The following is a 23,100-nucleotide window of genomic DNA, read 5'->3' as shown; positions in this document are numbered from 1 at the left end:
GAACGCGAGAGGCGATTCGGTCCAGTAGTGGATTTTGAAGAAGTTCCATCGAAGTATCCTCATAAGTAACCGGTTCGTTGTGTGGCTATTTATAAATGTGGCTTTTCTGTCTTGCTATTTTATTGTACGCCGCACAGATTAACATCTCAGACTATTGGGCGTGGTCCCAAAAGCTAGACAACTTCTTGTACGATGCATGGGATGCTTTTCCCTACGTGGATACAATTGCGTCCTTGACCAATCAAGATTTTGTCTACGATCCGCCCATTTCCCTTTTCCCTATCTATCATCAAGTGGGGTACCTGTTTCTTCCAAAAACAACCCCCTTTTCTAAGGCCATTGCAGTTTTCAGAGCAATCGATGCTTTAAGCCCTTCATCCAGTCAAATACCACCAAAGTTTAAATCTAGCGGACAGTGTGATTTGCTTGATACGCTCCGAAAGTTCCTCGATAAACTTGATCCCAACAAGTCGGACTATCAGCTTGAAAGCCTACAGTATGTTAACCTAGTTTCAGACGTTTTCACTGCGGTCAGTAATATGAGCTACGATAGCATATCCAGTGCATATAAGATATCCCGCACTACTTGTGACAGTGTTTTAGCCAACGCATACAACGTGGTGCCAGAAAGCATCGATGACCCAACCGCTCTACCAGAGCTATGTGACCTACTGGAGTTTGATAACAAGAAATGTCTCTTCTTGATGCTGAAATCGGTTGAGGATAAAGGTACTGGACACAACAGCATCCTCCTTGCTAAGCTTTACACAGACCATGTAAAGCCTCTCTTTTCTTCACTCAAAATCGATTCACTTGCTAGCGGGGACATATATAGACCTGAGTTTCTAAAGATCTATAATGATCTGACTATGGACCATGGTGTACCATATGACTTAAAGGACGTACTTATAGAACTGGCCTGCACCTACCTCTTGCAAGCTAAGCTGATTGACGCTGACATTTCAGATTGCAAGACATTCATCAGCTCCATCGTAGTCATGGATAACACGCCCTTCTCTATATCTTATAGATTACGTGATCTGATTGCTATTGCCCTTAGCTACAAGCACCTATGTGGAAGACGCAGAGTGACATACTTTCACGACTCCAACAGCGCACATGCTCTCAAGTTAGAGTCGGGCCTCCTGGTTCCTCTCGATGTCTCACAGCCTCTCACAAATTCCGTAAAGCAACTTGCTATAGATGATATCATTGCGTCAAGTAGTACAGCTCTGACCAGTCGGTATATAAAGAGAGATATAGTATTCATAGTCCACCCTTCAAAGCTACGCACTCAATCTGCTAGGGAGCTCCAATACTATGTCAACAACATTGTTAGGCACCAACTTGCGATCATTACATCTATGTGCACCATCATGGACCGGATCTGGATTTATATCTACAATCCTTGGACACAAAAGTATGAAATACCTTCCTTCACCAGGCTGCAAGGCGACGCACGCTTAAGAACTCAGTATCCAGGTGCTCCTTTCTTCGGTGGGTACTCTACAAACGACACCGAGTATCCATACAGAGGATCACTTAACAGCTACTACCAGATTTATCGCTACTATTCGAATCAGGATTTGAATTACCGTACGTTTTCGGTAGCCAAGAACCCGTATTATAACAGCAAAACAGCCGTCTTAAACAACAAGGAGGAGTACAAAAAGTTCATTCTAGACACTTTTCTACACGACACACAAGATCCGTTTTCGTCTTGGGACTCTGCGTTTGGGCGGTATGCCAGACCTTCAAAGAATCTTTTCAGTCAGAGAGCAATTCATGCTGAAATGATAACTCATATGACTGACTTGCTTAAAGAGCTTGTTTTGGGGGTCTATAACAACTATTATGCGTGCGATTCTGAATGCGACATTTCTGACGAGGCACGTGCTTTCACATCTATGCAGTATCAAAATGTCTATGTATTTTCTTATTCAGACAGTAATTTCTATGACATCATGCAAGTTTCGGCGCACAGTTTTAAATCCCTTAAGGCATCCAGGCTTCACTTTTTCCCCGTGCTGGTCACTTCCTGCTCAATACTTACTGATTTTGATGTGGATTATCCACTGGAATATGACATGTCGTTCTTCATGAAGCGCTTGCTGAAGATCTCCTGTGATGAGCTCTCGTATATCGATTCATTGGCAATGGCCAGAAACACCCGGAAGGGTGTCCTCCAGGCCTCAAACTGGTTCTCTGCTGTTTTGAGCGGCGCCACCCTCTTCCTCTATTCCGACCTATCCGATGCTGAACTCCGCCGTCAACTGTTGCCTCTATTTACCTACATTGCTAATTATGAAGGTAAGAAGCTGTTTGCAGATAACGTTCCCTCTTTGGCTATCTATAAAGAGCACAGCTACATGGGCTACAATCTGCCTGTCGTGGCACAGACAGATCCTTGCTATCTAAAGTACGATGGAGTTCTTTCCCAAAGCGGGAAAACACTGGCGAAATGCCATAGAGATAATATTCTGGCGCATCTACGGCCTAATTCCCAGCAAACTAGCTACTCAAATAGGGCAGGCAACAATCCCTTATTTACATACAGGGGCTCATTAATTCACAAGCTAGACGTGTCGAGTGTCCATTTCTCCCCATTGAGCCTCGATTACGACGCTCTAAGCTACATGCGCATATACCATCAAGACAATAATACGAGACGGTACTTCTTAGACCCCTACTCTCAGATCTTGATGTTTGAGAACATCGGACTTGAGACCTATGTCAGCGATCCTCTGGATGGTAATTCCACTGGCTCATATCATCTTTACAAGCATTCTTTTCTCACAGAAGTTCTTGGTCTGCGCTCCATCATGACGGTTAACAATGAGCTTCAATACATCCCGCAGTCTGCGTATATCTATGCAGGCGTCGTTAATAAGTTTATTCGCCGACAGGTAGGAATTTTTGGATATATCCGTGTAGGGATACCGGACGAATCCAACAATAGCATTGGATTTGATATGCGTATTAGTGAGGCTACATTTGCATATAGACGCTATAGGGTTCCGCAAGGGCAAGCCTGTACTCTAGAGGAAATCAAAAAGATGTACACTCTCAGCACATCCAGATTACCACTTAATTATGCACAAGTCTCTAACCCCATTAACAAGCTGTTACTCTCACCGCCCCACTCTGTTCTAGAAACAGATTGCATACCTTTTAATGGAACTAAAATATGCTTCCAATCTAGAGCATTCGACCAGTACATTAATGTAACTAAGTTTGGCAACAGAATAGCATTGGTGTACCTGGAGGACATCGTTAAGAAGGCATCTGTCACCACAAAGACCGCCCTTGGCACTGAGTGCGTTCCCACACCCGTCACTCTAAAGACATACTTTGAGGACAGGACACTCTTTCCAGATCTGAAGTCAGAGTATCGGTACCCATCGAATATCTTTGTTCCCGCGTACGCTATCTTTCTTGAGGAGTTTGTGAAGCTGAAGGACCTTTTTACTTCCGTCTTGGATACCTCCGATATCACAGCACTACTTACCATATCTAAGTTTCGTGACGTTCTGGAGAAGACTATTAACAGCTATCTATCTGGAGCTTCTACTTATGACGCTATTCTGAAAATATTAGACAATTTTACTGTAGCATCATTCTATCCCGATAGTTCAGTCAATATGGACAATAACGAGATGATACTTAATTACACTGCTGTCCTAAATGATCCGGGTTCCCATCTTAAGATGGAGAACCTCCTTAGGATTTACCCCGACTACAGCAGCCCAAGCAGCTCTCCTCTGCCGTTCAGAAAAGGCTGTTATTTAGCTGAAGATCTTCTGGGTAACATTCTCTCGGATGCTAACATTATGAATCAGGAGTTTTCTACCTGCTTCTACGCCAACCACACATCGGCTTATGTCAATCTCTCATCTCAAGTGGGCTATGAAGCCGCCAAGCTGTATTGCTTAGAGAGGCCAAAGTACTTCCTTGACCCAGCAACAGAGGTTGTCAGCTGGATTGCGCCGGCCTCTATTGGATTTACCCCTGCTAGCATCCCCACTCCTATCGAGAATCTTGGGCTCTATAGTCCTCTTCTCGTTAGCTATATTTTGGCCATTCTTCCAGAGGCCTTTCGAACAAGGAGGCTCGACGGAGTCTTTCATTTATTTATCAACCAGCAGCCACTGCCGAGTGCCATGACACCAAATTCCTTCAATCTTGATGATTCTCCTCTAGAGCACAGAAGCCTTTATGAGGACGACATGGAGCACCATCGCCGAACATCCCGAACATCGTTTCATGATTATGATGATGTTGGCTCCAGCGATGATTTTTCTCAGGGATCAGACGTTGCACAGAGCATCTATGCTTCTGCAAAAGCGCCACCCGGGACCATCCAAAGGGTATACTATACTAGCATATATGAAAACGACCTCAAAAACATCTATGTCGACATTCAGGCGATCAATCGCGACATTCTACGCTATGCTATGCACGTTGACAAGCATCCGCTTGTTAGTATCATGAATGCTTTATCATTGCCGATGTTTATGCGTGTCTATCCACCATTTGACGAGTCTGCGGAGTTCATCACAAAGTCGAGTCCTCTAGACCCTACCAACAGCGACAGTCCCTCGACGTATGACTACTTACTGAAGGTTCTGGGCTATCAACTAAATACAATCACATCGAGCCTCACTGGAAAGCTGCACCCCAATTTTATGTACAACCCTCTTAACCTTGCAGAGTCAGAGGACTGGGACTATGGGTATCAGCCCCTGCAGAACTATGTTCAGGGCGATCCCACTGATGAGTATTCATATCTCCTGTACTTTGCCAGCTTTCCCATATATACTAGTTCTCAGAGTCGGATAGACAACAATACAAAGGCACTAGCTGCCGTCTACACCATTGAGTACAACATATCTATCAGCACGCTTGACTCAATACATAACTTTGGACTCTTGCCTTCCAAGATCTTGCCCTCTGGTACATCTGCTCCTACCTTGGTTGACCTCCGCGTCCCAGTATTCTATGCCTTGCTGAATAATATGGGGGACTTCGTGCTAACGCGGTCTACAAATGCCACTCTTTCTGGCATGAAGTCGGTCCTTTCGTCCATTCTCGACACTCTAGTTGACATAGAATACTTTGTCCTTCGTAAAGTGCCTGTCTCGAATGAGCGCTACACTAATGTATTAGAATACAATAATCAGTTCTGGATCAACATACAATACAAGACCACGAAGCGGCTTATCACAACAAGAAGATTTAATGTCATCATGGTAACTGATGGAGTGGCGACTCAGATCTTTAGTTCTGAAGCTGGGATTGATTCAGTTGCATATGAGCAATCGTCGATTTCTGACCGCCTTATTGTGCTGGATCTTGCCTCAACGTGCATAAAGCGAGGTATTGCTATTATTCGGAATCTCGTTACGGTTGATCTAATGTCCATTGCAGTGTTCAATATGGAATATTACCCTGTGAAGGCGTGTACACGGGTTCCTGGGGCAAACGCATACACAGACATGACAAGCAAGTTTAGCACTAGCATTTATTCTCATCTGAACATCGAGGAAGACCCGGCTATTTGGAAGCCGAGTATCACGTACATGACCGGCTATCCTCCTGGCGCACACATGCGCCTTCTTCTACAGCTGTTTGGACAGGCAATGCACACGTACATTTCATCTGCAGAAACCTTTCTGATCGTTGTTATCTCTGTTTTCACACTGGTGGGAGCAGTTGTCCTAAAGATATACTGCACGGTTATGTCTAAGCGAGATGTTTCCTCTCTATCTACGTGCCGTACAAACCGTAATCATTCTACTTCAAACAAGATGTGCCTAACTCGCCCCTGCGCTGAGGCCATTACACCGGAGTCAGAACTAGAAGTATCATGTACCTCATTGACATGTCAGAATACCTGCGAATCGTCACCGATATCTAGAACTAAGTCTTCGACTTTTCTCTCACAAAAGGAAAGCCAGGCCAAAGAGAAAGTAATTGAGCTTCCGTCCGAGGGCTCAACGACAGCCCGTGCTGATGTAGGTGATATTACTTGGTCATATGCAGACGCTACGTATGACAGTGGAATCTTGGGAAGGAACTCGGTCACGGGTCTCCTCAACTTCTTGACGCGTCCATTGAGACAGTCATCTACCTTTTCGGCCTCCTCTTTAAAGCGACTTTCGCTGGGGTCTACACTTAGCAAAAGGCAGTTGGAATTATCAGCACATAAGTCCCATAAGCACAATACTCCAGACATAAATCTCGTGCTTAGCGATTCTCCTCTGGTTACGGATAGCCAGCCACTCTTGAATCCGGGCATCATGACCAGCATAGCCACCGTCGGTACCTCAATCTCTGCTTCATCATATCTTAATAATTCTGATATCGGATATGCCACTTCGAAGTCTGTTACTGTTAAAGGGGCCCTTCACAATTGGCTATCGAAGATACTGTCTAATGGGGTGTACCTTACATTTACTTCTCTCTTCACTATTTTTCAGTCAAATCGGCCTTCTCAGAAGAACTTTGCTGACCAGGACATCTCACCAAACGAACACGAGCTTCCCGGCCACTCTGTTAGTGCTCGAAAGTTAAGACACTGGGACAAGGCATTTGAATTTCTCAAGTCTGCTCTAGAGTCGAAGGCGGTTAGGCTGAGAGAAAATATTAATTTATTTAATCTCTATAAGATAACACCTAGCCATAAGCTGAGCATTCTCTTTGTTCTGCAACAGCTTTACCCATCATACCTTAAGAAGCTGCGTGTAGAGTCTCAAAGCAATAGCAAACTACTCTCAGCAAGTATCTTCTCAGAAAGAAATCAGGAGTCAAGTTCGTTAGCGCTTTCTGTGAAGCAATTGACGGGATTTTCTTCTCAAGTGTTCGAGCATGCTTCTCTCTTCAAGGTCATCTTTAATCAGCTGGCGTCAAGAAACTTTGCTAGCAAGCTACCAGACGTGAAGACTGGTCTTTCACTTCTGAGCACGGTTCAGCTCCTTGTTGACCCTGCTACAACAAACCTGCAGTTTTCTGAATCATCTTCTGAGACTTTCTCATCTACTGAGCAGTCAGTCTTTTCCTTTTCATCCAGTGCCATGTCTTTTCAGTCTACAATTGAGGCTGTCAGGGTCTTTCCAAAACATAGACAGTACCGTGGTAGATTGACGAAAAAATGTACTGGTTATATTAACAGCATTGTCCAATCTACTATATCTTTGCAATCCTGTGCTAATACTAAAGGACTTGATATCATGGATGAAGCTAGCAGCGACTTGGATAAGCACTCCTACGACCTTCAGTCTTCAAGCATTACTAATGAGTACTCTATCGAAACTGACATGTACTTGCCATATTATGCTCACGGATATTCGATACGTAACAAAGCTGGGGCCAACAGTTTGCTCAAAGGCCCCGTGAAGCAGCATTATGAGCCCATTAGCAACTTGTCTCTGAGAGAAGCCGCTGAAGAGACGGACAAAGATTCATCTCCTATCATCATCAGAGGGGCTATACCCCAGCAACTTGCTTTTTCACGTGTCTGTAATGCATCTGCTGAAAGTGATATTCTATTCATTAAGAAGAGCATGTCAGAAAGCAACCTATCACAATTGGAAAGCAGATTTAATCCATTTATTTCTAGATCGTTCCAAAAGGCTGTCCTGGCCTCTTGCCTTGACACAGAGTGTTACCAATTTGTCAGCACCATTTCTAAAAGAGTTTGCATAAAGGATACTATCTTGACTGGATATCTGGACAACCTAAATGCATCAGTGATTGAGGCCTTTGATAACCCTTTTAAATACAAGAAATTATTGGATTATGGCTATGACTATCATGGAATAGTGCGCTACGTAGACCCACTCCTAAACCAAATTTCACCCGAGCACATAAACATAAGTAGCAAACCACGTATTTTGCATACTGATCTGAAGGCAACTATCATAGGAGCCAGCAAGCTATCTGCCTCCGCCATGAAGTCAGGCATGAACTCACATACCAACTTATTTCATCGAACTACGGGATCATTGTCTCCTCAATTCACATTAAAAACACCGAGTTCATTTGCGCTTTACAAGCACGAGTCGCATCCGAATATGGATCTGAGGATTAATCCACTGATTCCGTCGATTGTTCGGTGGACATCTGGCGTTCCCTACGTACCACCGTACACAATTTTTGCAAAGGAAAACTTTAGCTTTACGGCGGCGAAGCTTCGTGCCAAATATGCACGCAAGCTGATGAACTACAATACAGCGTTTTCAACGATGCTCAGAAAGGAAGGAATGGAAGACGTGCCACCTCTCTTTATCCCCATTAAAGATAGGGATATACACAGATTAATTAACGCGATAAAACTACAGACTATTCCGTCAGTGCCAATTGACCTGGAAGATATATCTGAAGACAATAAGCTATTTGAGGAAATAACATATAGAAAGCTTGGAATTCTTCAGAAACGATCAACTAATTACCGTGCAAACGCTATAGCCAAGTACTTATTCTATAGAGACTGCGACTTTGCTGCATATTATCGATTCTATTCACCTCGGATCCAAAAGACCGTTTCGTATTTATTTTGGCGGTACTACCTCCGGACTCAAATGCAGCTGTTGAACATTACACCTTCCTCTCCATGCATTGTGAAGAAGGGTAGAGAAGGCCAGATCGAATGGGCAGTCCTGTCTGACATCTTCTCGTCTCCCAAGCTGGGTTATTTGCAGGGCTCTAGCCCAAGACAATTTACCAATAAAAGATATACAAACGCATTATCAACTGCACCTTATAAGGTAGAACCAAGTGCTGTCGAGACTCAATTATCTAAGATGTCTCTTATTGCAGCAGCAATTAAAGAAATTAAGAGCATGTCCACTGGCGTTCTCTTTGCAGAGGACAGTGTATGCTTACATCATATTTTAGTAATAAGAGCGCTTTACACCAAGAAGATTGCAGAGTGCTTTTATGCACCTCTTTCGGTCGTCAGCTTAGCAGGACTTGCCTTGCCTCAATCAGCGTACACCTCTCTCTCTTCCGATGTTACAATTCAGTTCCCAGTATACGCACTTTTGGAACGCTTTTACTCCTCCATAATTGTCCCTGAGCTCAGCATTTGGAATCTTAAGGAAGCCGGTGCAGAAACATTCAGTGTATGCGATAGTGCGGCCTATGGACAATTTATGATTGCACGAAAGCGTGCTCAGGCACGAACATCGGCCATGTATGCATTGTTGGACCGGAACCTATTCTATAGAACTCAACCTGAATATGCCGCCCGTATGCCTTTTAGCGATTACAGCAATGCTGAGAGTTCATTGGAAAATTCTATAGAAGCAGAAGCAAGCGTTATTATTCCACACATTATAAAAGGCTTAATAGAAGACTCTGATGACAAGAATAATGACTTAAATCATGGAGAGCAGCAGTACGAGTATTATTTGTCTAACTCATCCGGATACAAGATAGATATGGATGATCTTTTTAATTACACTTCCAATACTGACGGTACTGAATTATTGCCTATCCTACCACCGCAGGGGATAGACGCTCCTCAATCACTCGGGATCCTACCACCGCAGGGGATAGATGCTCCTCAATCACTCGGGATCCTACCACCGCAGGGGATAGATGCTCCTCAATCACTCGGGATCCTACCACTGCAGGGGATAGACGCTCCTCAATCACTCGGGATCCTACCACTGCAGGGGATAGATGCTCCTCAATCACTCGGGATCCTACCACCGCAGGGGATAGATGCTCCTCAATCACTCGGGATCCTACCACCGCAGGGGATAGATGCTCCTCAATCACTCGGGATCCTACCACTGCAGGGGATAGACGCTCCTCAATCACTCGGGATCCTACCACTGCAGGGGATAGATGCTCCTCAATCACTCGGGATCCTACCACTGCAGGGGATAGACGCTCCTCAATCACTCGGGATCCTACCACTGCAGGGGATAGACGCTCCTCAATCACTCGGGATCCTACCACTGCAGGGGATAGACGCTCCTCAATCACTCGGGATCCTACCACCGCAGGGGATAGATGCTCCTCAATCACTCGGGATCCTACCACCGCAGGGGATAGATGCTCCTCAAACATTTGATTCTCCTCGTGGTTTAATGTTTCAGGATAAGAATTTGGGGATGTACCCTCTCACCCCCAATCTGGACTGCCTCGCTATCACCAATAGTAAGTTAAATAACTCAATTACCTCGTCGATAGTAAGAGATTCTACTCTTGTTACACCGATAACAGAGATAGATCAAATTTCTACAGACAGCCTTAAGGTTACAAATAGGTTCTGTGCCTATGATTCCAAGCAAGTGGTTTATCAAAGGATTAGCATGTCGTTGGAAGCTGATCTTTCGACTAACTTCCTTATTGAGGTAATACCGGGCAAAGATACTTTATTATCGAACAGAATAGACACCGGCTGTATTCCTCCCCCAGAAGATATTGAAATTGTCATACCGGATATTCGATATAAGCTCAGGCTCAAAACAAACTACGATTCTTACTTAAACGGAAGTGTTCTTGTTTCAAAGATTGCTCTTCATTATCAAATCCCATGGTTAGTGCCTCGTAGACAAAAAAGTAAGCCGCGTAACGCACATCTAAGAATATCTAGTAGCCCACCTACCTTGTGCTTTATGTCTAAACGGAAGGATAAAGCCTCGCCCATAGATAACCCTAGGCCGGTGCAAACCAATCCGAACCACAGTGATACGGCGCAATCTTCTACACCTTCATTCTACGGAACTAGCAGCGGAGCCAATACAATAACACCAATATCTCTTGACTTTCCTGCACAAAGGGTAATGGATACTATGAATTCTAGGCAAAAGCAGGAAAGCGTAACTTCAACCAATACCTTATCGACTTTTTCAGATGGTGTACAAAGCGGGACTGTAGCTGCAATAAGACAGAGTATCCCAACCTGCCCTGGCTTACAATATATGTACAATCTATCCAATCCCCAACCATGGGACTCCACACCTTCAACAGCTACAACAATTACAACACTTCCCAAAAGCTTCTCTTCAGACCCAACTGAGTTCGATGCTACGCCCGTGATGACTCTAGTCCTTGATTTGTATAGCTTTAGGAAGTCTTGTCTTCGCTTACGATCGTTCTTTTCTGACAATCTACTCATTGTGGACCCAGATGAGCAAAAGACGTATATCTTAAATGCTGATCATAGGCCTCCTCGAGTTCCAATAAAGGTCAGCGATCTAATATGCCACAATCCAATCGAGTTAGCCGTACACAAGATCCGTCTGTCTCTCACCGCTCTCAACTTTTTATACATGAAATCAATGTATTTAGAGTTAGGTTCGGTGCTATTTTATAGAACCCTTGCAAACATGACCATTGATGACGTGCTAAGGAATGGCCTAGAATCAATGTACAAGTCTCTTCCCTGGTATAACAAGAAAACTAATCTTCAGGCTACTAAGAATAACATGACTGCGTATGCACCAATAACATTAGATTGTCACAAGACAGGAATGCCTCCTTGGCTCCCCTCTCCAGACCTGACAACCAAGCAACACATTCAGCTTCTCTACAACTTCTTCATCAGACAGAATAACCTAGCGTTCGCTCCGCTTATGCACAACTTCGTAATATGGAATGAGTGGGGGTTAAATTACAATGATAAAGGATACATACGGGTGGATTTTAAAGGTGTCCACACCAACACTATCAGGGACTTTATGTTGCAACTGATATGGCTTGAGCCCTACTATTGAATGCAGAGTAGATATGTATGTCCCATACTATATGTGCTGAAAACTCTCTTGAGTGATTGCCTTGCAGAGCAAGTAGATTTCTGATGTCACATTGTTGTCCACAGGACATCCTGGAACGGACAAGGCAGAGCGAACGGCCATTACAGAGGACATTTCTTGACGGGTGAGCGTTTCGGTGAGCTCCACGAATCGCAACAGCGCACGCTTTGCCTCGCCGTCATAGAGCTCAGTAAGAGTTCTTTTCTTGTCGAGCAGTGGCGCAAGGACTTTAGTAAATTCTAGCAAGATCTGCCGAGCTTTTGGTGGATCTAAGCTAGGTTGCTTAACGCACTTGTACTGCATAAATTCTTTGCACAGTCGGCGGTATTCTGAAAGTATCTCTTTCCCTTGTTCCTCGTAGGCCTGCGCGAGTGACTTAAGAGCGCAGGTGACATCAGCTGTGATCATCTTGGAGTAGACCTGGTGACTTTCTGATAGAAGGCTGTGTTCGTTCTGGATGGCAGCAATCGCAGGAATGGCTTTATTGTATATCGAGTTCGGCGACGATATGGAAGGCCATTGCCTTCCTGCTGCCGCCTTCTGAATCCCAGACGCCAGTGTGGTAAGGGCATCTAATCGATCCTTGAATTGCTCCTTGAAGACTTCCAATTCGTAGACCTCCGCAGACATTTATTTCTGGCCTGATGAAGACAGGATTAGTAAGCTCCTTGGCCATAAAAAACGATGTCTGACAGCGAGCTTCGCTATGGTTGGTACCTTGCAGGCACCAAACTATTTATTGACATCTATACCCCAGAGCTAACTGAGGGAGAGATTAGTGCTGCTGTCGATGAACTGGATCCCCACAAGCTCACAATCACATTGAGGGGCAAAAAGCATATTTTGGATCTCTGTGGAGGTGTCTCAGACCCCTGCGTCAATATTAAGCCCTCCAAAGCCGAAATATCGCTTCAGGCAAGTAGCAAGGTTGCTTTTACGCATCTTCTAAAATCCGAGAAAGCAGCGGCTAAGAAACACGATAAGGCAGAGAAGTACCGCACCATGGATGTCGCTGGTGAAGACGACGCTCCCAGCGACTTGATGGCTGTAATCCGTAACATCTATCAGAATGGAAGTGATGACACAAAGCGCGCTATGCTAAAGAGCTATCAGGAGTCTTGCGGAACTGTCTTGTCGACAAACTGGGCTGAAGTGAGTGCAGGAACCGTTGCTCCCCAGCTTCCCGAGTAAACGAGCATGCTTTAAAATTCCAAGAATGAACACAAATGGAGTGGACACAGATGAGGCCTGGTTTAATTCTGCTCGGGATGGAAATGTCCAGATGCTAAAATATATGGGTAGTAAGCTTCGTACACGTGACGATGAGGGTCGTACTGCGCTGATGCTTTATGTGGGAAATGGGTACAGCAGGGATCTATCTTTCTTTGCACCAGAGGTCGGCCTAGTTGATAACCAAGGGTTTCCTGCACTAAAGTATGCCGTGGACTCCAGAAATACCACTGCCATATCATATTTGAAGGATGAACTTGATATATCTATCTCCTGTGGCAAGACCCTGGTCACATGCGAGACATATTTGCGCCAGCACTTTACTGGCAAGCCTTCACCACATGAACGAAAACGTGGGCAAGAAGTCTCTCTAATGTCAGAGTCTGCATTGGAGTTGACGCGGAGGAGCGTTGCTGGACACACAGACGGGTCTCCAACTAGATCGAGGACTCCTCAAATTTCCCCAGAAGCTGTCGAGCTAGATGTTCTACAGACCGCCGAGCCCACCAACCCCAGACTAGCGTTCTATGTCCAGCTAGCACGGCAAAGGACAGACATTGTCAACGCTATACTGCTCAACAAACCTTTCTACGACGCATTGGAGGACTTTTTACCCAAACAGTTAGAGAGTATACTTGCAACCCGCTCAGATCCAAGGTCCAAAATGGGCCTAAGTCCTATTCAACGCTTTAAGCAAACCTATCTTTCGCTTTATGAGCGATATGTCGCCTTGCAAAGCACGGTGCCACCAGATCTTTATGCCCAGTTCACTAACTCTTTCAAACCCCGTATCCTTACCAACTACAACCTATTCATTGCCATCTTTGAGAGCCGGTCCCTAGCTACGGTAGGTATCAATTCCCCATATCGCGCTGCCCCGCTTACTCCTGCTTGGCTGGCTCCCTTGCACTCTCAAAAGGACTGTCTACATTTCGATGCCCCTGGTGTGACACCCCTCACTGCATATCCTGCTCTCTCGGGGACAGGAGCATGTCACAATGCAAGCACCTGTCCTCCTCAAGAAGCCAAGGACAGTGTGCTGACTGGAGCGCTCATTGAAAGAGTATTGCCAGAACTCGGGAATCAACTTCTAGGAGAGCTCCTGGATTGCTTGAACAGTACATTTACAAAGGGCCTTGCATTCGTAAGAGACGACTCCGTCTTTATTCAACAACTATCCAAGATGAGAATGATAGACTCATCGGGGTCACAAGACTCGCTGGAGCTGCGAGTGTGTCAACAGAAACTGCGTTTTTATAAGACCCTCTACTCCAAGCTTACAACCATGTACTCTGCAATACTGGGACACCCCGTCTTACCGCTATTCATTGTTAATTGCAGCGTTCTGCACTCTTCCGTGGATCGGCTGTCTTGTGCACCAGCAGTGAAAGAATTTCTAAGAAACCTTACTAATAGGATATCATCTATGCTGCAGAGCAGCGGTGTATATGCATCTCAAACAGAGGCGTATGACGAACCCTTGGTGGATCCGCTCTACAGACCAAAAATGGATGCCTTGGCAACCCAAATCAAGAGGGAAGAGATGCGGGTGTCTAAACTTATAGACATTCTCATAAATTTAGAATCTTTAATATCCGAGCACGTACACCTGCAGTCCTTTATGGAGAAATTAAGGGGGCAGGACGGTTGGGCCAACGATGCCAGCAGAGAGATGTATGAGTCTATTGATGCGAGATCTCAGGAGTTGCGAGCGATAATAAGCACATTCTGGTATGCAAAGACCCTTAGCTAAGGGTAGGACCTGACAGCTTGAGAATACGGCTTAAGAACGGCTAATAGATAAAAGGACCTTTTGGCGCGACCATAAGCATATGATGCGCAGATTAGCTTTCTTTACAGCGGCTATTCTCGCGCTATCTAGCATTTCTCCAGCCTTTCTATCATTTGAATTTCAGCTTTAGTAAAGAAAATTTAGGTCAGAATAAAAAATCTGTATTTGGATTTTGGCCTTGGCATGCCTCTAAATGTGGATTCAATTCTTTACCGTTTGTTATCAGTGCGGGGAATGAAGCCCGGCTCGCAAGTTGACCTGCCAGAGCACGAAATTGAAGAGCTGGTGAACAAGGCGTTTGAGATATTCATTTCTCACCCCGTTCTTCTAGAGCTTGAGGCTCCAATCAAGATCTGCGGTGACATACATGGCCAATTTTACGATCTCCTCCGCCTTTTTGAATACGGAGGGTTTCCCCCTGCCACAAATTACATTTTCCTCGGAGATTATGTAGATCGTGGGAAGCAGAGCTTGGAGTGCATTATTCTTCTTCTGTGCTATAAGATCAAATATCCAGAGAACTTCTTCATGCTTCGTGGGAACCACGAGTGCTCGTCCATCAACAGGATATACGGCTTTTACCAAGAGTGCAAAACGAGATACTCTATTAATTTATGGAAGACATTCAAGCGCTGCTTTGATGCGCTGCCGATCGCGGCTGTCATAGATGATAAAATATTCTGCACCCATGGGGGCCTGAGCCCGGAGCTTTCGTCTCTCAACGCCATTCAAAAGATAGTACGTCCCACAGAAGTCCCTGACTCGGGTCTCCTCTGTGACCTTCTGTGGTCCGACCCTGAGCCGGGGATAACTGGATGGCATGAAAATGACAGAGGTGTGTCGTTTACATTTGGGCACGATATTGTGATGAAGTTCCTCAAGAAGCATGACTTTGATCTCATCTGTCGCGCACACCAGGTCGTCCAAGATGGGTATGAATTCTTTGCCAAACGTAGACTAGTTACTATCTTTTCGGCTCCGAACTATTGCGATGAATACGATAATGCCGGTGCCATGATGAGCGTGGATGACACACTTATGTGCTCGTTCCAGATACTCAAGGCAATGAACAAAGATAGCTATAACTCCTTAGGCTATAGTGGATACAATCAGAACCGTCCTGGATCGCCGCAAAAGAGCAGTGGAAGAGCAAATTACTGATCGCTGTTTCTGTGAAGATACTACAGCGATGCGAAGCGAGAAGGACCGAGCGGTACGAGCTTGTCCGGATGTAAACCTATCATGTGAGCCGTGTTTTCACCGTTTGTCATGCAGGTGAGTTCACGGCTTGGGTGTAGGACCAAGCTCGGTGTGAGAAGCACCGGTTGGTTCATGACTTTTCCTTCTTTGGAGGACGTTCTGATCGTGGTGGACTGGGTCGTGCAGGAGATTGTTGTGGAAATGCAGTAGACCCTGCTACTGCGTCAGACCTCTGTAAATTAGAATCTGCTCCTAGTGCATTGATCTGTGCAGTAAGGTCGTCATGCTCTGGTTCTGCAGCAACGTGATGAAGGTGACTTGTTGCCTCCCGACGGATCTGTCTACTGGCCCGATCCAGGTTCATGCTGAAGTTTTCTTGCCACTGCTTGATTACATATTCTAAAAGTGCTTGCCGCTGTTCTGTTGTTGTCAAGAACGGAAATAGCATGGGCCAACCGTTAATGTGCTTCTTCAGAATCTCTACGTAGCATCCTGGACAATAAAACTCGACGCTCTCTAACTTGCTCATCACATCTGTTTCATTAGAGTGGCTCCGCAATCCAAGACAATCAACGTGAAACCATCCTTCGTTGGCAAACTTGCAATTGTTGCTTTCGCAGCATATCATATCGTCACTACAAACCTTCTTATTGCTCTTGGAGCAGAAGCAATATCCTGCTTCGGTGGCATCTGTGTTTGTTGAGACAGCGTCATAAGTACAGCTTACCTCCATTTTCACACCTGTGACACTGTGCTCACTGACAGAACTGCTGAGCATACTAGGTTCTTGAGAAGAGCGTCGGTGCCCCTGCTTGCGTACGGAAGAGCGTGGAGGCTTGCTAGCAGTCGGTTGAGTCTGCTCATAGAGAACGGTGACTTCATCAGACAACTCTATACGATCAGAGGACGACAGCTCAGCTTGCGACTTCAGAAAGAGGGGGTATGATTGTTTGTTTCCCGAAACAAGCTGTACATCTTGCCTAGAGGCATGTTCCATTGTGGTTAGAATTACCTTCGTATTCTTTATGGAGTTGGTCTGGCGCATAGAGGCATGCGGCCCATTAGCGGCAGAAGCACTCCCAGGGGTCATGTCGCCGTTCGTTCCTGCTTCCAGTCTATTGGAGTTAGCGCTAGTAATATCATTAGAAATGCTAACGCCAGTCCAGCGTATACTACCGCTCCCGATAATTGAGGATAGCGTGAGCACAGGTGTTGCCAGTACTCCATGACCTTGATCCTTGGGGGGCTCCTTGCTCGACTCTTTAAGTGGCTCTGATGTAACTTTCTGCTTAAGCAATCCGTTATACCATTGCAAAGCTTTCTTCAGCATCTGCTGAATTTCCCTGAGCAATCTGATAGGGTCGCGCAACACCTTCATAAAAAAATTGGGTGGAAACTGGTAGCTATTGTTAGTCGATGTTCTGGTAAGTTTGAGTCGAGGCTCATCAAGCTCCGTACTTAGAGGCTGAAACATGATCCAGGCAAAACCATTGTAGTGGCATAGCTGGCATTCCTCGCCAAGTGCAACAAGCACCTGGCAATTGGGGCAGTAGCGATACTTACTGTTCTCCTCTAGCTGACGCAGCTTGAAGTAAGTGAACTCATCTATGGGAACGCTTTCTGATAAAATTTTTAGTGTATTGTAGCTATGTGACCAGTACTGAAAGAGGTCCGCAGACTGCTGTGGATCGCACTCATTGAGCTTGCAGAAGTCCTCGAAGGTAACATCAAAATCCATCATAGACACAAGCCCGAGAAAGGACGAGCAAGACTTATAAAAGGTGTGTGCAGCATAGCTATTATCTAGTAAGATAGACCAGGCCCGGGCCTTCTCTGACTCGTCTATGTTGAATCCTCGTTGCTGCTCTGGCGTCAGCCAGGCTGTATAGGGAAAGTTCGACTTGACAATCTCTGGCGGAGAAAACCCCGACGTGGTTTTCCCACCGGCAGTCTTCATCTGTAAGTCGTTAAAGTCTGGCATGTAGCACGGTTCAAGAATGTGTGGGTTAAGTGGGAGGTAGGGGGACGGGCCCAAAAGGCCAGACGCGCTGAAGTTCCGGTAACACGCAAACAGGTCGGAGGCACCAAACTGTGCTTCTGCCGCATCCGCAGTCTGGCCTTGTTGGAAGAGAGATTGTTGAAAACTGTGAACACTGGTCAACACCTGGGCAACAGATGCATCGTCTGCATGCTTTAGATTACAATAGGCAATGGAGTTCTGGGCCTGCCTAAGCTCCAGGAGTGCTGCGCTGGCATGTGCCACCTTCTCTCTTTGGTAAGCTATTAGCTGTCTACAAAGATAGACTAGGCGGTCAGCTGTGGCGGGGTTATCCGCGCTAGGCACTGCTGCTCGTCTATTAGATAGTGTATGTATCTCCTTACTTATCCGTTCGGTTGTTTCGTGAAGTGCCAATATTGTTTTGTAACGCTTCAGAGACGAATGGGGCAGAAAACCGTACTCTTGACGTATCTCAGTAAGCACATTACTGTACTGGCACCAAAAGAGAGAGTTTTCGATGATGCTAAGGATGTTGCGACTCCTGGCCTTCATGAGATCGGACTAATTAATTTTATGACACAGGCAGGTCGTCAGCATGCGTATAGATCCCCAGTTTACTTAGATATAAAAGTCAAAACGCAGTCATAAGCCAGTTCTCATCAATAGGGATGTCCAGTTCATTGCATAATAGTTTGTACAGTCCAACAAGCTCCTGTCGTTTTGCTGGATTTGTTTCTCTCATGCTCTTTTTAAAAGCCTCCATCCCCATTTGTTCAATCTCAATCCTTTCCATTTGCTCTTGAGCATCAGCTGACTTTTCAGAGCTCTTCAACAGGGCAGCAATCCTCTCCTCTATCTCACCGAGGTCTCCGTCTTTCGAAGAGGACTTTTTCTTGTGCTTGTCTTTTCTCTGAGACTCAATCTTTTCTTGTAGATATTGCTTCTCCATATTGAGCTCATAGATGTCGTATTTCAGGTTCTGTGTGTCTTCTTTTATAAAGGTTAGATCGATTTTAAGTTGCTCCACCTCGTCTTCCTTCCCTTGAGATAAAAGCGTTTTTATCCCCAGGAAGACTGTGGCGCACTTCTTGCGCAAGTGCTCAATTTTCTTCTGCTTCTCAGCGATGGCCGCGTCAAGTGCTTTGATTCTTTTAGCATCTGCTGCCGCACTCATAGAAAATAAAATGCCGAGGGCCTCTCTTAAAAAATCTCCTGATTGTCCGAATAAATAAGCCATAGACTGCACATAAGAAAGAGTATTATCCCTTACGCAACACGGCTACACGACGACGCCTGTCCCAGCGATTTGCGTTCAGCCCTTTGCTTAACAAGCAAACCAAAAAATTAGTTAATTGCTCTCAAAGACAAGTATTTAAAAAAGAAAATGTTCAAGAGAAAGACAAAGGATGGCAATGACGACAAGAAGACAAAGGAAGCGCTCGATACCGTCAAGAAGGAGATCGAGAAGATGACCAAGGGGATAGCCGACAAAGAGGCTGAAATTGCCCTGCAGCAAGCCAAAGTCACATCCTTGAGGGAGGAGGCCAAGGAGCTTCTCAAGAAAAATGATAAAGATGGAGCCGAGAGAAAGTTGAAGCTTATGCAAAACGTCAATAGCCAGATAAAGACTTCGTCGCAAGTCGTGAACCAACTTTCTACCGTCCTTGCTTCTCTTGAAACACGCAGAGAGCAGATAGAGCTTAAGATGTCTGCTACAGTGGCAACTAAGATGCTTGACAACACTGCTGCCATGGGAGACCAGGCCGCAGATCTGCTGAGCAATATTCGTGAGCATGAACAAATGAGCGCAGATTTCCTTACACAGCTTAATGAAGGCGATAGAGACAAGGCCTCAGCAATTGCTAATGACCTAGCGAACCTAATGGCGGAGATTGATGAAGAAAACTTCGCAGACATACCCGTTTCGCTTCCGGGGCAGGTAGCTGCTTCTAATGATCTTGACATAATGGTCGAAATATGAGCCATCTGCAAGTAAATCTAGCTCTACACTTTTCTGACCTACCGGCTCAACTTCGCGGGAAAGTGTGTGTGTGTGTGTTTACAACGTGCGAACGGGAATCTTGCTTGGTGAAAATAGATGTCTAGGATGCTCAGAAGAGCGATAGACAAGGGCAAGTGTTGAGATGGAAGTGATTTTATGCAATTATTGGACGGTATTTTGTCCCGCGGGACTTAACTACGCAAATAGCGATCAGGAGCCCGATGACTGAAAGTCCACATAACCCAGCGACAAGGAACAAAAGGGCGCGCAGAATAAATCTTATGTGCACCTGGGGCTGGCTGCTAACTGGATTATGAGGAATCCAGTACAGCGTTGTCGGCGATGACTCTATTCCATATGCATTTGTGCCCATTGCTATCTTCATTGTCCCCCGGTCATTCCATGATTCACCCCATGAATTCAGGATGATCCAGTACTTTGTTCCGTTTGCAAATGTGCCCCAGCCTATGAGCAGAACACAATGGTTCACCTCACTGATGAAGTAGTGGCGTTCGGGGTCGTCTGAATCAACCGTTTCGTGATTGTCCGCTGGACCGTAAAGATCCCCTCTGGAGAAGTATCCATCAGAATCGACATATATGCTAACAGGGTAGGGACCGTGCCTGTAGAGCTCCCATTGCATCTCAACCGGATCGGTGACAGCTCCATAGTAGCCACCCAACTGCTGGCCTGCCGTGAAGTAGTAGCGCCTGGAGCCAGGAGATGTCTTGCACTCTCGCGTTACTCCGTCCGTCCCCGAAGTATATGGTATGTAGTAATCGTCCTCTGTCATTATCCCGTTGGTCTCTGCAAACCTCAGGACATGCTCTGGAAAGCCCCCGTCGCAGCCCTGACTGTATACATTGCAATCTAAAGCGTGCTCAGTGGACAGGATTGTCTTCGTACCTACAGGATCTGTTCTATTGGTGGCTATCATGATGCGACTATTCATAGCCTGCACTGCGCCAAAGGTGAAGCAAGAGCCACAAGCGCCTTGGTCCAAGACCCCAGGAATGTAGCTGACACCATTGACATCTCGCCAGTCGAAGTCATCCGGAAGAGTATCGCCTTTATACGGTACATTACGTGTCTCAGATTCAGACCCAAATCCGAAAAGATTGTGCGAGAATTCCCTGCGAAATTCACGCTTGGCATATCTGAGCTTGTTAGCAGAGAGAAGCTTCCGATAGTGAGCCCCTGTAGGTAGTGGAACTGGAAGCTTCCTCGAAGGTAGGGTCGCGTGGCGCGATAATAAGGCTTCTCCCTGACTTGTCTGGTCTGTCGGGTTCACTGGTCCCGGTGCATTCTCGTCCCTAATGTTGTAAAGCGTGCTGGAGTCCGCGCTAATAAGCTCCGCATAGAGACAAGCCTGGGATGCATTCCCTATTCCGTCCTTCTTGACCCACCCCATGCCTGGCGCTGATAGCCAGCAAGAAGAATTGACCATCACCCTACCCTCCAGCGGATACTCCTTCCATGCAAAGTAGAACAGATAATTAAGACCGTTAAGGCGTATCTCGAGGCCCTCCGTGTACGCCATGGTCCAAGTGCCCGTGGCGCCCGTTTGCTCGTTGATTGCAATGTTGGGAGCCAGCAGTCGTATCCTCTTCGTAGTAGTAGCTGCTATATTGGCTGGGCACTCAAATCTGTCTGTCCCGTTCCCTCCTGAGTACTTAAAGTCAGTAAACTGCAGGCTCCATACGCCCAGAACTTGGTCCCCAAGACACCATGCTGGAGTATCTGATAATAAGAGTCCCAGGAGCGCCAAGATGAAAAGCATGATTTTTTTCTGGCCGGCTTCTTATTGTTAGAGGTGAAGATGCTCAGACCTTCGTACAGAGTCCTTGCCAATCAGTAACATAAGCATAGGGTGGTAAGAGAATAGTAGGGAATGGATACTTCACACGGCTTTCTCAAAGCCCGGTTTAAAAACGAAATGACTGACGATCTCGAGGCCTGGCTAACGGCCTGCCAGCTCGGAGACTTGCAGTTTGTACGAGACAATATTGCAAAATGCAAGGCAAAGGTGAATAGCCTGAGTGAGTCGGGTCTTATGCTTGCGGCCTACTTCAATCAACTAGACATTGTCAAAGCACTGCTCTACTTTGAGTACACGCTGGGAAACTCGGATGGATACACAGCCCTGATGTATGCCGCATGTGCCAATAACTTGAAGGTGTGCGAACTTCTTATTGAGAGAGAATGTTGCTATGTTCTCCGAGACGGAACCACGGCGCTAATGCTAGCAGTACAGTGCGGCCATCTTCAAATAGTAGAGTTTCTCTGCCCATATATGGATTTCATGAAGGATAACAATAACGAGACGGCGCTCTTTCATGCCATCCGGGCAGGGCGCCTTGTGGTGGTGAAAAAGCTGATAGAGAAGAGTCAGAGTGTAGTAGCAGATGATGTAAGGGCAGCTGCAGCATATGCACAGAAGCAAAATCAACAAACCATACACCTTTTCCTCAAAGGGATAGAGAATGCTGTCCCTGAGACTCGGCCCGTACCTTCCATTACTCCTCGCCATCCTAAGATTATGAGACCAGCCGCAAGTGCCCCTGTTGTCAAGCGAACAAAAATAGAGGAATACTTTGCTAAAAAAGCAGGTGTGCTGGGTCAACTTACTCAAGGACTGCAGGTGCCACAGTCAATAGTTAAGCGTGCAGCATCTAAGTCGGCCACGAGGACAGTTTCTAAGAAGCCCGAGGGGTGTACTACCAATTGCACAGAGGAAGTCCAACATGCTCCACAAGTAAGTCTAGAGCATAATAGTAAGGATATAACCACAAACACGTCTCCCTCATCGTCTGGCGAAGCACAGGGATGGCTTCAAAGGTCGTGGGGGGCGACGGTTAGTATGTTCTATCGTGGATTGTCTAAAACACGACGAGCACTTCTGAGAGTCTTTTCCAGAAGGGCAGCTGAGACAGCCGCTACAGCCATTAGCTCCAGTGTTTCCAATACCTTGTCAGTTTAAATTAAAGCCTTGAAAGTGCCTTACCTTCTTAATATCACGGCACTTGTAAATGCGCGCTACTTAATAAGCTCATGCAAATCTCTAGCAGCTCTGCGTTCGTTCTCGGTTTGTCACCTTTTCTTACGCTAA

General features: G+C 45.8%; 10 protein-coding genes across 10 annotated transcripts; 6 read left to right on the top strand and 4 right to left on the bottom strand.

Moving 5' to 3' along the window:
* Nucleotides 1–95: 95 nt before the first annotated feature.
* Nucleotides 96–11,729, top strand: GL50803_00112875 (uncharacterized protein; the record flags this gene model as incomplete). Its single annotated transcript, XM_001709662.1, has 1 exon — nt 96–11,729. One exon carries the CDS (start codon nt 96–98, stop codon nt 11,727–11,729), a length of 11,634 nt encoding a protein of 3,877 aa, XP_001709714.1.
* Nucleotides 11,730–11,756: 27 nt separating this feature from the next.
* On the bottom strand, nt 11,757–12,398 carry GL50803_007851 (uncharacterized protein; the record flags this gene model as incomplete). Its single annotated transcript, XM_038046345.1, has 1 exon — nt 11,757–12,398. One exon carries the CDS (start codon nt 12,396–12,398, stop codon nt 11,757–11,759), a length of 642 nt encoding a protein of 213 aa, XP_037901965.1.
* Nucleotides 12,399–12,452: 54 nt separating this feature from the next.
* GL50803_007850 (Sgt1-like protein) lies at nt 12,453–12,959 on the top strand (the record flags this gene model as incomplete). Its single annotated transcript, XM_001709661.1, has 1 exon — nt 12,453–12,959. The coding sequence occupies one exon, from the start codon at nt 12,453–12,455 to the stop codon at nt 12,957–12,959; it is 507 nt and encodes a 168-aa protein (XP_001709713.1).
* Nucleotides 12,960–12,984: 25 nt separating this feature from the next.
* On the top strand, nt 12,985–14,751 carry GL50803_0014569 (Ankyrin repeat protein 1; the record flags this gene model as incomplete). The annotated part of the gene is made up of 1 exon (XM_038045776.1): nt 12,985–14,751. One exon carries the CDS (start codon nt 12,985–12,987, stop codon nt 14,749–14,751), a length of 1,767 nt encoding a protein of 588 aa, XP_037901964.1.
* Nucleotides 14,752–14,973: 222 nt separating this feature from the next.
* GL50803_0014568 (Ser/Thr protein phosphatase PP1-alpha 2 catalytic subunit) lies at nt 14,974–15,951 on the top strand (the record flags this gene model as incomplete). Its single annotated transcript, XM_001709659.1, has 1 exon — nt 14,974–15,951. One exon carries the CDS (start codon nt 14,974–14,976, stop codon nt 15,949–15,951), a length of 978 nt encoding a protein of 325 aa, XP_001709711.1.
* Nucleotides 15,952–16,120: 169 nt separating this feature from the next.
* On the bottom strand, nt 16,121–18,541 carry GL50803_0017596 (uncharacterized protein; the record flags this gene model as incomplete). The annotated part of the gene is made up of 1 exon (XM_001709658.1): nt 16,121–18,541. One exon carries the CDS (start codon nt 18,539–18,541, stop codon nt 16,121–16,123), a length of 2,421 nt encoding a protein of 806 aa, XP_001709710.1.
* A 79-nt stretch (nt 18,542–18,620) lies between these two features.
* On the bottom strand, nt 18,621–19,163 carry GL50803_0014567 (uncharacterized protein; the record flags this gene model as incomplete). Its single annotated transcript, XM_001709657.2, has 1 exon — nt 18,621–19,163. One exon carries the CDS (start codon nt 19,161–19,163, stop codon nt 18,621–18,623), a length of 543 nt encoding a protein of 180 aa, XP_001709709.2.
* A 210-nt stretch (nt 19,164–19,373) lies between these two features.
* On the top strand, nt 19,374–19,970 carry GL50803_007843 (uncharacterized protein; the record flags this gene model as incomplete). The annotated part of the gene is made up of 1 exon (XM_001709656.1): nt 19,374–19,970. One exon carries the CDS (start codon nt 19,374–19,376, stop codon nt 19,968–19,970), a length of 597 nt encoding a protein of 198 aa, XP_001709708.1.
* A 175-nt stretch (nt 19,971–20,145) lies between these two features.
* GL50803_0014566 (Dipeptidyl-peptidase I) lies at nt 20,146–21,771 on the bottom strand (the record flags this gene model as incomplete). Its single annotated transcript, XM_001709654.1, has 1 exon — nt 20,146–21,771. One exon carries the CDS (start codon nt 21,769–21,771, stop codon nt 20,146–20,148), a length of 1,626 nt encoding a protein of 541 aa, XP_001709706.1.
* A 156-nt stretch (nt 21,772–21,927) lies between these two features.
* On the top strand, nt 21,928–22,971 carry GL50803_0086821 (Ankyrin repeat protein 1; the record flags this gene model as incomplete). The annotated part of the gene is made up of 1 exon (XM_001709653.2): nt 21,928–22,971. One exon carries the CDS (start codon nt 21,928–21,930, stop codon nt 22,969–22,971), a length of 1,044 nt encoding a protein of 347 aa, XP_001709705.2.
* Nucleotides 22,972–23,100: the final 129 nt, after the last annotated feature.

This window comes from Giardia intestinalis, chromosome 4 (genome assembly GCF_000002435.2).
Source record: "Giardia intestinalis strain WB C6 chromosome 4, whole genome shotgun sequence".
NCBI lineage: Eukaryota > Fornicata > Diplomonadida > Hexamitidae > Giardia > Giardia duodenalis.
The sequence above is the reverse complement of the archived record's forward strand: the minus strand, read 5'-3'. Positions and strand labels throughout refer to the sequence as shown.